Source organism: Mustela nivalis, assembly GCF_964662115.1.
Source record: "Mustela nivalis genome assembly, chromosome: 6".
NCBI classification, from domain to species: domain Eukaryota; kingdom Metazoa; phylum Chordata; class Mammalia; order Carnivora; family Mustelidae; genus Mustela; species Mustela nivalis.
In genome coordinates, this window is record NC_139025.1 from 40,650,089 (window position 1) to 40,663,420 (window position 13,332).

Consider the following 13,332-nt stretch of genomic DNA (forward strand, 5'->3'; position numbering starts at 1 on the left):
GAAGAGCTCGACAGGACGGGGTCGGGGTTTAAGATAACTTATTAACAATGGGGGGGTTGTAAGAGAAAAGATGTGTACATGCATATGTATATAAATGTGTATTTATTTTGGAAGAGGAAATGGGGGGTGGGGAGGAGCTGAAGTCCTAGTTATTAGCCAATGAAAACTTTTCCTTTAGAGGAAATCAAAATTTTGAAATAGCAAGAATCTATAACCTAAAGCACTGTATTATTAAAACAATGCCTCAGGCACCTGGGTGGCTCAGTGGGTTAAAGCCTCTGCCTTTGGCTTGGGTCATGATCCCAGGGTCGTGGGATCGAATCCCGCATCAGGCTCTCTGCTCAGCAGGGAGCCTGCTTCCTCCTCTCTCTCTGCCTGCCTCTCTTCCTACTTTTGATCTCTATCTGTCAAATAAACAAATAAAATCTTAAAAAAAAAAACCCAAAACATATGCCTCTTGTCACGAGGCTCTGAATTAAAGTGCATCTCCTTTAATAAGTTCTGCTGGAGATTTTCAGAGGGAATCTCCTGCCCTAAGTCTGTCTCAGGACAGCATATAAGTTACAGGTACTGGGACACCGTGGCCTTGGTAATGCCTGATCTACTCTTTTCTGGTTCCCAGAAGTAAGTACTTTAATCCAGTATCAACCATGAAAAAATTGCAAAATATTTACTGGTCTTACACCATCCAGATACCCTGAGGTCTTGCTAACCTAAAGGCAACACAGGCCACTTAGACAAAAAGGGTGTGTTTCAATTGATCACAGTCCTAGATACAAAGATACTGAATATCTGCAGGTATCAGCCCTATTGAACAACACTCAGTACTCAAGGGGACACTTACCAGGTCTTTAGCTTCTGCGAGAAGGTCTTCCACATCAGAGAAGCTGAAGCTGGCTACTGTGATGAACTGGCTGACAACAGACACAAACTTGTCCCCGGGCTGTGGGGGCTGAGATTTCTGATATTCTAGCTCCTTAAACACAGGAAGTGGACAATGTCAAGGAAGCCCTCAAATGTGGACACACCTTGCCTCATTTTCCATATACCTCGAGTTTAACAAGTCAGAATGGCAAACACATCAACACCTACTCGGAAACACCTTGTGGTAGCCTAGCTCCCCGGCTCTTCCATCTACCACACCAGAGCCAAGCCCACATGCACCCACACTATTTGCAAACAGCCATTTAGCCGATCATCTGAGTACTTCAACAGTGTGATTTCTTATACTAGCTTTAGGATGTAAGTAGATGAGCATTTAGATAAAATTAACAAGTTAAATAAGGAAAGCAAATTGGATTCCAAAGGTGAGTGACTGAAAGCAAGGGAGTTTAACTGTTGATATTCTGTGCTCAGAATTCTGGGAATCCTGGTTCCTTGATTTTTTCCTTCTTTCGCTCTGGCCAAGTCTAATGACTTTCTACATGAGGGTATCTGGATCAGTGGAATGTCAACTACAGGCACCATAATTGTCTACCATCTATTTTGTTTTCGTGAACAGGCAGGTAGGAGTATTAGTGTCTTATTAATTACCCATATTCTCCATGACCAGGGAGATGAACACACAGATTATTCAAATCTAATGTTAGTAATTAATTTCAACCATTGCCAGATCCACTTTCTTAATCCCACCCTCTGTGAGTGAGGGATTATTCTCCTCCTTGTACAGATACATAAATTGAGGTATAGAGGGATTAAATTAGTGCAAAGCTGATCTGTGATAGTGCCAGAATTTGAACTCAGGCCTGTTTGACTCCACAGTCTCAGCACCACCACACTGGGCACCAACTGGGCACCAAGATCAGACTTGATCTGAATCTATATTCTTCTGTAACTGCTTTGGCAGAGGCACTAACGAGCAGGAGTGTAGAAGTCACAGGATCTGGGTTCTGATTCTGATCCATTACTGATTTGGTTCTTATCTGTGACAAGTGGCCTGGGTCTCAGTTTCTTCACTTGTAAAAAGCAGGGAATATTCATGTCACCATGAGAACCAACGAAATAAGTGGAAAGTTATAAAATATGGAATCTGCTCTGATTGGAATACATTGCCATATTCCAGTACTTTGGCCTTGAAAGTCAGCAAGTATGCATGTGAGATACAGAAATATAAAAGCAATTTTGAAGTATTTCATTCATGTATAATCTCATTTCATTCAAAGACTGAATTAAGAATTTTATCTTTGATATCTTCAAACTATATAATCCATTTGTGTCCAGCACAATTAGGATTCATGAATATTTAAACAGGCCAAGGTCTGCCTCCCAGTATTTCCTTCTGGTACTACATTGTGACATGTATGCTGCTGGGGGGCAGGAAAGGTTTCTGTGTTAAAGAGTGTTACAGTGTCCATGACCCAGGTGCTGGAGAGATTTCAGCAAAACTACTTTTAGTAGACCCCAAACCCAAAACTTCCTCCCCACCAGGACCCCTCCCCATGCCTTGCTTGAACTAGCTGAGAGGCAAAGGTCAGAGCATCCATTACCAGGCTTTAAGGCTGTCGTAACTGTGACCCTTGTCTCAAGAGAGCCTTCCAGTGGGAGGAAATGGGAACGGAGTGAAGGCTATAAAACCAGTCTCATCCCCAACCGCCCTTAACCAGCAGGCCTCTGTAATCAGAGAAAGACCATCCCACTTGCTCACTCAGTGCCTTGGCCCAATGGGGTTGGAAGAAAAAGATTTCTTTCATTCAGTTCATCTCCTTTACTTCTGAAAGAGCATTCCCCAACCCCCAAAAAGAAAAAAGAAGAAGAAGCAGAAGCCTTCTATGTTCCCTAATTTATTAAAAACAAGCAGAAAAATATCAGACATAACTTTTATTAGTTATGTCTTTAATGAATTCAGCTGCTTTCTATGGCACAGTTTTACTATAAAAAAAGAGGAGGGTCCTCATGGCACTGCTGAGAAGTGATCTGAGAGAGACTTAAGAGAAGAGCACCCTTCCAAGCTGCCCGTGGAGCAGTGTCCCTTGTCGAGTGCCAGGCTGGATCTCCGACCACTCTCTTGAGCAGGCTTCTGGACCTGACCCACCTCCTGGCTCGAGGCCACACTGGGTGGGGCCCATGTGGCGTTCAGGTGCCACGGTAACCAGTAAGCCCAGTGGCACAGCCTGCTTTCCTTCCACGGAGGCATGGCCCCAGGGACAACCTCATTGCTGTGTCCGTGAGTTCACCCCACCCCTCTAAGTCACAGCTCAAAGTTCATCTCCTCTAGAAGAGAAGCTTCCTCTAATAAATGCCAGTCATTCCATAAGCTTTGTACTAACTTAAATCCACCCTTCTTCCTCAGGCACCTCTGTAATCACTCTGCTTATCTGGATGTGTTCTCAAGAGCAGAAGGAGCGCTCTTGGCCACTGCCACACCGGGAGGGCAAGGATTCTGAATCATCATGACCCCTGGCCTTGAGAATGGACCATGCACCCAAAAGTCTGTTCAATAAATCCTCCCCAGAGGACCAACTCCAAGACAACAGAAGTATTCCACTGTTCTGCTAAGAAAGAACATCACTTATTAACAGAACCTGGACACGGAGAGGATCCTTGAGGATTATCTAGCCCAACCCACTTTAAAGAGCCCTGTCTTACAGGCAGGAAACCAGTGCAACTCTAGGTCTAGCTCCCCAGTTCCTGCTCCCGCGAGACCCCCATGACACCCCCACGACGTCCTAGAGCTGAGTCACCAGGGTGACACAACCTGCATTTGCTTCTTCACTGTTCTTGTTTCCCTACTTTGATATTTTTTTAATCAATATTTTGATCTACGCCACATTTATCCCGCCTTGCTGGACACCATCAGCACCAGAGAGAGTGAAGAGATTGGGAGTAAGAAGAAACACATACTCACCAGCTCTACTGCTTTCAGGCCACTTCTCAGGGTACTTATTTCTTTGTCCAGCTCAGTCATGCTGTTGCAAATAGTAACATTTTAGTGACCAACATGTATTGAACAGATGAAGGGTTTACATATCTCATGCCTAGAAGTCCACACTAGTTTAAGTGTTTAAAATTCCCTTCCATGCTCCGATCTCACAGAAAGGTGACATTTTAAGCTTAGGGACTTTAGATACAGAATTATGGTTTCTGTTTTCCACAGCCAGCAAGTGTATTTTATAGATTAAAAAGAGCAGAGTCGAAATGTCTCCCATTTGTACAAAAATACTTCATGTATTTTTCAATCTCACAAGAAAATCTCACTTAAGGCAAATTATTATACGTGGAAATGAATTTCTTTGCCATACATGGCTCCCCTTGAACAAATAAAAGAAGCTGTCTTATCCGCATTCATGCTCAGAATGTACTCTTTGTAATTAGAGAGCACTGCTTTTCACTAAAGTTCTGGTCATATGAATATTACAAGGTGATGGCTTAAACTTCCTTTTTTAAAAAAGGATTTATTTTTAAGTATTCTCTATACCCATCAGGGGGCTCGAACTCAACTCCGGTATCAAGAGTGGCTGACTCTGCTGACTGAGCCAGCTGAGCACCCGGGGATGGCTTAAATTTCAATCACGATGATATTTCTTAAAGTTATACTAACTAGATTTCATTGTCTTTTTGTAGAGAGAAAGTTTCCTGGGTTTCTCCTATAAAACTTTCTATTTGATGGCTTTTAAAACCTCAGAGATTGTAACACAATCCTCTTAGATAATTCAGATGTAAACAAATTCATCAATGTTTCATTTAACATTTTCATTTCATATCTCATATTTCTATCAAATTCTACAAAAAGAGGGAAAAAACTAGATGGCTCATCATCATTCTTTTCAAATTCACTGCAAAAAAGATGCAGTTTTAAATACACATGTATATTTTTAAAGGACCAAAAGGAGGAGGGAAGAACAAGATAAACTGCCTGCTCTTCAGTCTCTGAAAAGTGGTGTGAAGTCTGTGGTGAAAGTTTGGCAACTTTACATTTTATTTTTAGTTCCTTCATTTGCATAAAGACTGCTTTCCATTAAAAGGCTGCCTTGGTTCCTGAGAGTGTGTGCACATGTGAAAATTACTAGCAATGCCCTGACATTTAGGTTCTATTTGCTTAGCTATGTATCCTTGTTAACTAAGGGTGTTCCTACCTGTATTGAATAGAAGTACCTTTTAGATGTACGAGCGAAACCACATTCCTTTATAATCCTCTTAATAACTCAGAAAATAAGGTTTTCTGGAAGTTAAAATTACATGCAGGAATAGTCCAAAGAAGCTAGAAAAACATGCATGCATGCATATATATATATATATATATATATATATATATATTCAAAACCATGTAGCATATTTCAGTGACTTGGACAGGTTTCAAACTTTACTTCATATGTTATTCAGGGGAAAGCAAACGGAAGGAGCCTCTTCATGCAATGCCAGCTAACTGCCTCAATGGCTAAAGCACAGTCCAAGTGATTAAAAAAAAAACAAAAAACAAAAAAACTAAGACAATTCCCTGGAAGGACTCACTTTACTTTTGCTGCGTGAGGAATGTCCCGTAGTTCTTCATTCAGATTGAGGACCTTGGGGTATTTATTTTCCACAATAGTTATGAGATAGTGCAAAAGTGTGATGTTCCTACAATTAAAAAAAGAAAAAGTATTAGACATGCTCAATATCTGTGCCTGGTTTGCCTGTGCAAGTGGCTGAACCTGCAAGAATGCCATATTCCTGCATTCACTCCAGGATTTGGAGACTTTTAAGAGGGATCCTCAAGAGAAGGGAACAGGGAAGAGCTTACATGAGATTTACACAACTTTATGTAAAAGGAAGCCAGTATCTTCAAAAGGGAAGGGGACAAGATTTACTACTTTGGCTCATAAAGAGCATCTTTCAAAATGTGGATGATGGAAATGAATAGGAACCCTCGTCAACAGGAACATACCTACCAAAGACAAGGTGTGCTCAGAGGCTCACAATAAGCTGGGGTGGGGGTGGGGCGGTAGGGACTGAGGGGTGCTTAATTTACTAAAAAGTACAGCTATTTTTTATTTTTATTTTATTATTATTTTTTAAGATTTTATTTATTTATTTGACAGACAGAGATCACAAGTAGGCAGAGAGACAGGCAGAAAGAGAGAGGCGGGAAGCAGGCTCCCTGCCGAGCAGAGAGCCCGATGCGGAGCTCGATCCCAGGACCCTGAGACCATGACCTGAGCCAAAGGCAGAGGCCTAACCACTGAGACACCCAGGCGCCCCACAGCTATTTTTTAATATAAAAGTACAGAGCAGTGACTCACTGATAAGAATTTATTGATAATTCTCATTTAAGCTTTTTCAACTCTACGATAACTTTTCTCCCCTGACTCATTTATTTTGCTAGCTTTTGTCCCCTCGGACTCATCTGTTTTGCTGGGTAGCAAAGGGTGGTCAGAAAGCTAGAAGGTCACCTGCATTAGGGCTGGGTCTGGACGTGGACCAGGACCGTGCCATCATGGCCATGACATCTTTGCAGCCAAGAATCCATTTCCTAATGTTAGCAACACTTCAGCTCCTACCTCCACAACCCAGCTCCCTCTTTGGTGGTGACAGGCCTGAACCCTGACTGACCTGGATTGAAACAGTGGATGCGTGATAACACTGACTGTTAGGCCAAGCTGTGGTGGTCTGGTCCCGTTGTCCCGGACTCCAACGCACATTACAGTCACCTGGTCCCAGATGCCGGGGCCTGAGATGCGGGGGGGGCCAGGCACGGGTATTTTTAAAAACTCCCCAGTAATTCTAAGAGCCAGGATCACAAACCGCTGGTCTACTGAAAGTTACCATAATCAAGAGGACATAAATGTATTTCTTTAAAGACATGGTCATAATCTTTAGGCAGGCTACTAATTTACGATGCTAAATCACAGTAGCCTCAGCAATCCCCACCCCGAGTGAAGCAGAATTGTCAAATAATTTCCTTTCCCATAATAACGAAATGGTTTTCATTTCTGTTTGTCCCTGCATCTTCACAGAAGTCAGTGCGATCCCATTCCTCTGAGTCAACTGGCCCACGTCTGAGAAAAACTTTTCCTTCATTTTTCTTGCTCTCAATAAGCTATTAGAAAACAATAGCCCAGCAAAGTAAAGTAGTGGCTAGTGATTCTGGCCCTTTACTTTGTAGATGTCGAGCTGTTAGCCTTCCATTTCAGATTTGCTGTTCACAGAATCTCGGTGTAGGCCCAAGGGAGCCAAACCCCAGTAGCCATTACAAGAAAGGGTAGAGCCATTTTTTTCACTTTCACAAAGATGCTTTGTTATTTAGAGACACTAAATCCAATTAACCACATATACTTTTCTTAGTGTAGAAAGACTTCAGGCTAGATCAGAACGTTCCCACGTTTGCTATCCAAATAATACCTTGCTGGATTGAATATAAATTCTTGAAGAATGAAAAACCGGCCAACAGCCACACACATGATTACTCATCTGTATGGTGGGAAACAAGGGAAGCAGAGGGAACGCACCCTTCACGGCTAACTGTCCCACCCCTGCACAGTTTGATTAGAGTCAACTGAGTATTTCCTGAGTGACTGCTTATAAACAAGGCACTCTGCTAGGCACTATGGGTTTACAAGACACTGGGGCACTATTTCCAGGGACAAAACATTCACAGGAAGAGGAGGAAAAAGAGATCAGAAATGTTTTTAATTTATTATTTTGAAAAGGCCTGCATATTAAATTCTATGGTAACTTCAACAAGCAGATAATCTCAGAGTAAGTGCCAAGTTATCAGTAATGAGGGGGCAGAGGGTATCAAGGGAAAGAGAGAGGGACAGAGAATGCAGAGAAGGAGGGGGGAGAGAGAGCGAGAGCGAGAGCGAGAGAGAGAGAGAGAGAGAGAGAGAGAGAAGGCAGGGAGGGAGGGGGAGAGAGGGAGAAAGGGAAGGGGTGGGGGGAGAGGTTGGGGCGAGGAGGGAGGGAGGGAAGGAGGGAGAGAGGACTAACTGGTAGTGAGGGTCTCCTCCACTTTAATTTGCAAGCGGAGTTGAAGAGAACACCCTTAAAAAGGTGACTGCCCTTTATATGCAAGTAAGAGGTTGCAGCTATCTACTACACCTTCCAAATAAGGTCCATGTGTTGTCGGAGCGGAGCTGAGGATAAGAGAACAGGTATCAAATACCCATGAGGCCAAATACCTTGTCTGCGATCTTAGGCAAGCTAAAGGAACCACTGGACACTGCCTCAGTTTCTTAATCTGAAAACAGGTGCTACAGCCCTTTGGCCTGTGTACCCCGCACTATCAAATACAAAAGTGCTCTGGAAGGATCAAGGGCGTACGATAAAAATAAGGTGGTGATTGCACAGCTGCCCTTTGTTAATCTATCTCTACATAATGCAAAATTAAGGTTTAGCCCTACAACTTAACATATTGCTTATTTCTTATAGGATGGATTCAGGATGGCCATAATGTTCTGCGTCACTAATCTCACAGAAAACACAGAGTAAAGAGCCTTACTAGTGGGGAATACTTAGGGTGAACAGCCCATATTTCTAAGAAGAATTTGGACACAGGGAAGTTCACCTTAGAAACAACTGTGCAAGTTGCTCTGAAGACAGGAAGAGCCTTAGCGGAACAGAGCTCCCTGGGAAACTAGTGTTTTATGCCTAATGAGCCTACCTGTTAATGACAGCAGAGTACTTTTCATCTCGGTGTTTCTAACAAGAATCCATTCACCTAAAAAACTCTCTAGGAAACATTTAGAGGAGTCTTGGAAGGAGCAGTTTAATACCAACAGCCAAACTGCATTTATACCTCATAATTTTTTATAGCTGCTAGCATCAATGTATAAAGGATGGAAAGCATACCTAAGACCCCAACAAACTTCACATTCTATCATCAGCTGTCATTTTTTTTCTTTTCCCTGGAACACAGTTCTCTGTGGAGGGGGTCATGCCTGGGAAAGGTCACGAGGAGACCATTAGCATGCAAGTCACAGTCTGTTTCTGGATCCGGGCACTAGTCACACAGAGGTTCAGTGTGTGAAAACTCATCCGGTGGTGCATTTCTGACTGATGACCTTGTCTTTAGTGTATTACACTATAATACAAAGTTTATCCAAAAAACTCCAAAACTTAGACTAGATGCTATCTTCCCGGGGACTGAAAATGGATGAAGGATAATAAGCCTGATGGGAATTCCGGGTTATCTGTAATTAGGAGAGGAGAGAAGTCGATGCTGGAGAGGGAAGGAGCATGCGCGAGAGCCAAGCACACCAGAGGCTGCAGCATTAGGGAGACCCAGGAGGCCCGGAGGGGTCCTGACTTCAGCTCCGGGGGCCTCCAAGTGTTGGAAGAATCCGTACTTACTTGTCAATACTGGATTTTGTGTCAGCAATCTTGTTTAGGCTGGATATCTTGAATCCGTACGCGTTGCCTCTTTGGCCTTTATTCATGTAATTTCCAAATGCCAAAACCACTTCTAGCAGCTGCTTCAAGGCGCTGCTCCTGAACAACTCTTCTGAGCCGGAACGGATTGCTTCAAAATAAAGCACACGTAACCACAACTACCACCAGCGAGATGCCTCAGTGACACCCGTCCTAACCCACACACCCAACAGCAGATACTGAAGAGGTAAGCCTGGGTCGCCGGACAATCAGGGAGCCTTACAAAACACCTCAACTAGCAGCAAAGAGCAAGGGGAGAGCCAGTGATGTTGTTCAATGGACTCACAGTAGCTGCACAATCGTCCTTTTCCTGGCTGATTCACTAACCGTGCGCAGTTAAGAATACATAGAAAGGGGCTGCATTTCCCACATTCCGCCGCAAACGCTTTCTTGCCTGGTAGGACTCAGATCAACAGGATGACTGAGCAATTCTAGCGACAAAGAAGCCCCTGGCCAAATGTGTTCCATGCTGCAGCTTGCGGGCATGACCCACAAGGGACTGGGGCTGGAGCAGGCTTTTGAGTCCAGCCTGCATTCTGTGGCTGTGCTCTGCAACTGCCCAGGTTTCAAACACTTAAAAATTTAACAGCCTGGAATGTTCCCTTAGAAATACCAGTATAGCACCGCTGTGATAAAGCTAGTACAGACTCCTAGCTAGTGGTGGTCAAATATGTGTCTTACCAACACCCAGCAAGTTAAAAGCCCACTTCTCCAGAAGAGCCCAGGAGGTGTGCTGTGAGCTCCAGAAGCCAGGCCAGGTCAGAGGGCTAGGGATGGATCTTATGTGACTAGCCACCTCAAGTCCAGAAGATTTTAAGGAAAACAAAAAAATCACCCAAGGGATCCTGTTTACTATCCGCACTTGGACTGTACTTGCAAACAGGCACTTATGATGAACATCATTTTCAATCTGGAGGCCTGACTTTACCTTCTACTTTAGGTTTCACTTCTGCCACCCGCTCCGCAAACTTCTTTTTGAAGTACAGTGATTGGAGTCTTTGCTGATAATGGTTAATTCTGTAAGAGCAAGCACGGACTGATGAACATTTATTTACTTACGACATCTATCTATGTTCCTCAGGGGATATGGAGGTGGAGGTACTTTAGAGTACACCCCCCAATACACACACACATACACACACACACACATAATTCCTTATTCCTCGTCTGGACAGGAGCACAGGAAATGAGGTCACTTTGTCTGAAGAGCCCACTTCCCTCTGACCGCCGGAGTATTTGGGCAATGGCCGTAGGGTCCTTAGCTCTAAAAAGATCAGGCAACTGCTGAAAGAAAAGGAGAGTTGTCCCCTCCCCTTCCTCAGAGTCCCAGGAACTCTTGAGTGAACAGAGGAGATAAAAAGGAATGAAAATGTAAAGCCTACTCCACGTTCTGGGCAAGAGAGGGGCTGTTTCTCATGTTTCTCCCATGCTTAACTTTCCACAAAGTTTGCCTCCAGCAAAGCTACAGAGTAAAACTCATGTCCATCAACCTCTCCTCATATCATCTTCTTCCCACTCATGTCCCCAAATGATCCCCTTTCTTTACAGCTAGCTCCCTTTCTGCTCCCCTCAGGGCTGACAGGCTCTGCCTTTCAAGACAGCAACTAGTGACCAGCGATAAGAGGATGCAAACTGGCCTCTGGTCACCACTAAGATAAGTTGCTGCTGCTGAGAGGGGGAGCGCAGGCACTCTTGCCAAGGCCTTCTGAACTCCGATCACTGCCTTAGCTGCTCTCTGTGGGAAACTTCAGTCCAGTAGCCCCATCCAATCAAACAGACCTACATTTGCAGTCTAGGTTCTCCTCTTGTTAGGTGACCTTCAACAGGTAACTAAATTCCTCCATTAGATGGAAGAGAATACCTCCCTACCCAACAGCCTCCTGGTGGCGCTGATAGAAGGATCAAGGGGGGGGGGGTGATGCATGCACAAGTCTAGACAATTACAAAATGGCGGCCAATGTGGGTGACCATCTATTTATCCACACACAGGCTTGCTGGGCACACCAGTCAAAATTCCAAAACCATCCTTTGTCCTATAGTCCTATTCTTCCCAACAGCAAGGTGAGATGGAACAACAAAAATAAGTCTAGATATGGCAGAAATGTAGAGTGAGAGCCATGTTCACCTTGGCTACACTCATAGGCCTTTGGTACTCAGGGGAAGAGCTCTGCCCTGGGGTTGAAGGAGAGTCTCGGCACCACTGGTCCTTTTCTAATGCAGAATCAATTTTTTCAGGCCTGGGATGGCAAATAGACTCAAGCTCACATGCCAAACAAAATTATGAAGCAGTGGCTGCCTCTGGGTTTTCTGGAGAAGGGTTGAGAATGCTTGCCAAGACTCTGTGGGATGTGTGCCATGACTGATTAGAGATGTCTGCATGTGTCATGATTTGACATCCAGACCCTAGTTGTTCATTCATGTGGGCTCCAGGTCGACACGGCTGGGTCTGCCCATTTTCTGAGATGCTGGGCTACAGAGAGAAGGGAGATATAATCCCATAGCAGTCAAAGTGTGGGGGTGGGGGTGGGGGGAGACACTGACTGGAACCAGGAAAAGTTATGACTTGTTTAGGTCCAGAACCAGAGGTAATTATGAAGAAATGCTAGCCCTGGCTCACCCAGAGGGAAGAATTCCCATAAACAAAACAAATTCCACATAGTTCTGACTTAAGATGATTTTATAATTTAAAAGGGCTTTAAGTGAAGCCAGGTTACTGGCCCAATTAATTCAACCAGAATCACAAGTTTATCTTCCTGGGAGAGGTCAAGGGCATGTTCATGTCTTAGGCATTTTCAAACTCACCGGCTCATTTCGAAAAGGAATCTATCAGCCTTGGCCATCCGATCCAGTTCATGCTTATGTTCCTCCAACAGGTCAATGTCACTTTTTTCGGGAACAAATTTCAAGAGCTAAGAAGCACATGCAAATATTAAAACTGAGGTTTATAACTAAATTCTTGCAGTAAATTTTCACTCTTTCAGTTATCTGCCCCAAAATGAGATATCTTTTGTATCTTTTTTTTGTATCTTTTGTTGAATTTATAAACTGTGCTACAGGTCATTGTTAAGATACCATACAAATGACTAAATCTTTGCAGTTAGGTGGTCAAAGGTACCAACTTCTAGTTACAACGTAAGTTCTAGGGAGGTAACACACAGCATGACTAGAGTTAATGCTGTATAATGTACAGGACAGTTGTTAAGGTGGTCGATTCTAAGAATTGTTGTCATGAGGAAGAATTTCTTTTCCTTTTTTATTGTATTTACAGGACATGATGGATGATGCTAACAAAACTTATTGCCTTATCATTTCACATCTGTAAGTCAAACTACTCTGCTGTATGCTTTAAATTTATAGGTCAATATGTAGGTCAATAATATTTCAATGAAACTTGAGGAAAAATCTTTTCTTTTTTACTTACAGGTAGTTAAATTGATGTAAGATTCATTCCTGGCAACTTTCTACTCTATATTGTCTCTCAAATCAGATTGTGGAAGCTCTTTACCAGGATCCATTTTGCATAGACCCTTAGAGGGACTTGGGATATTCAATACTTTCATTAGAAGGTGATGCAACGGAGGTCCAGAGAGACAAAGCCACTTACCCAGAATTACAGAGAAAGTTCATGTAATCATCAGAAATAGAACTCAGGTCTCTTGACTCCCAGCTCAATGCTTTTTTCTATTACATCATGCTGGGATGAGTAATTCTATGTGTATTTTCCATGCAACTTGTTTATTTCTCTGTCTTATGTATTTCCATCTCATTTTTTGCTCCATGTCATGATGGATGAGAAGAACATGGTAGGATTTGGTTTTTGATTCTATTTTTTATTTTGGCGGAAGAAATGAGCATGGAATGTGGGAGAAACAGCGATATTTAAAGTTGAAAAAGTACTCTGTGTCTTATTTCAAATCACAAATATGTGTATATATACCTGCAGCCCTGTCCAAGTGTGCTATTTTCTGGATCAGATGCCCTTGGATA

The 13,332-nt window shown here is 43.2% G+C and overlaps 1 protein-coding gene across 4 annotated transcripts in view; it reads right to left on the reverse strand.

Moving 5' to 3' along the window:
- The window catches only part of DAAM1 (dishevelled associated activator of morphogenesis 1), a 163,466-nt gene that overhangs the window by 7,021 nt on the left and 143,113 nt on the right, over nt 1–13,332 (reverse strand). For all 4 annotated transcript variants that reach the window (XM_082734964.1, XM_082734965.1, XM_082734963.1 and 1 more), the window contains 6 exons: nt 12,148–12,254; nt 10,274–10,362; nt 9,268–9,436; nt 5,449–5,556; nt 3,845–3,905; nt 845–976 (listed from right to left, as the gene is read on the reverse strand). In XM_082734964.1, the coding sequence (XP_082591090.1) occupies nt 845–976; nt 3,845–3,905; nt 5,449–5,556; nt 9,268–9,436; nt 10,274–10,362; nt 12,148–12,254 (666 nt within the window). The remainder of the gene's footprint in view (nt 1–844; nt 977–3,844; nt 3,906–5,448; nt 5,557–9,267; nt 9,437–10,273; nt 10,363–12,147; nt 12,255–13,332) is intronic.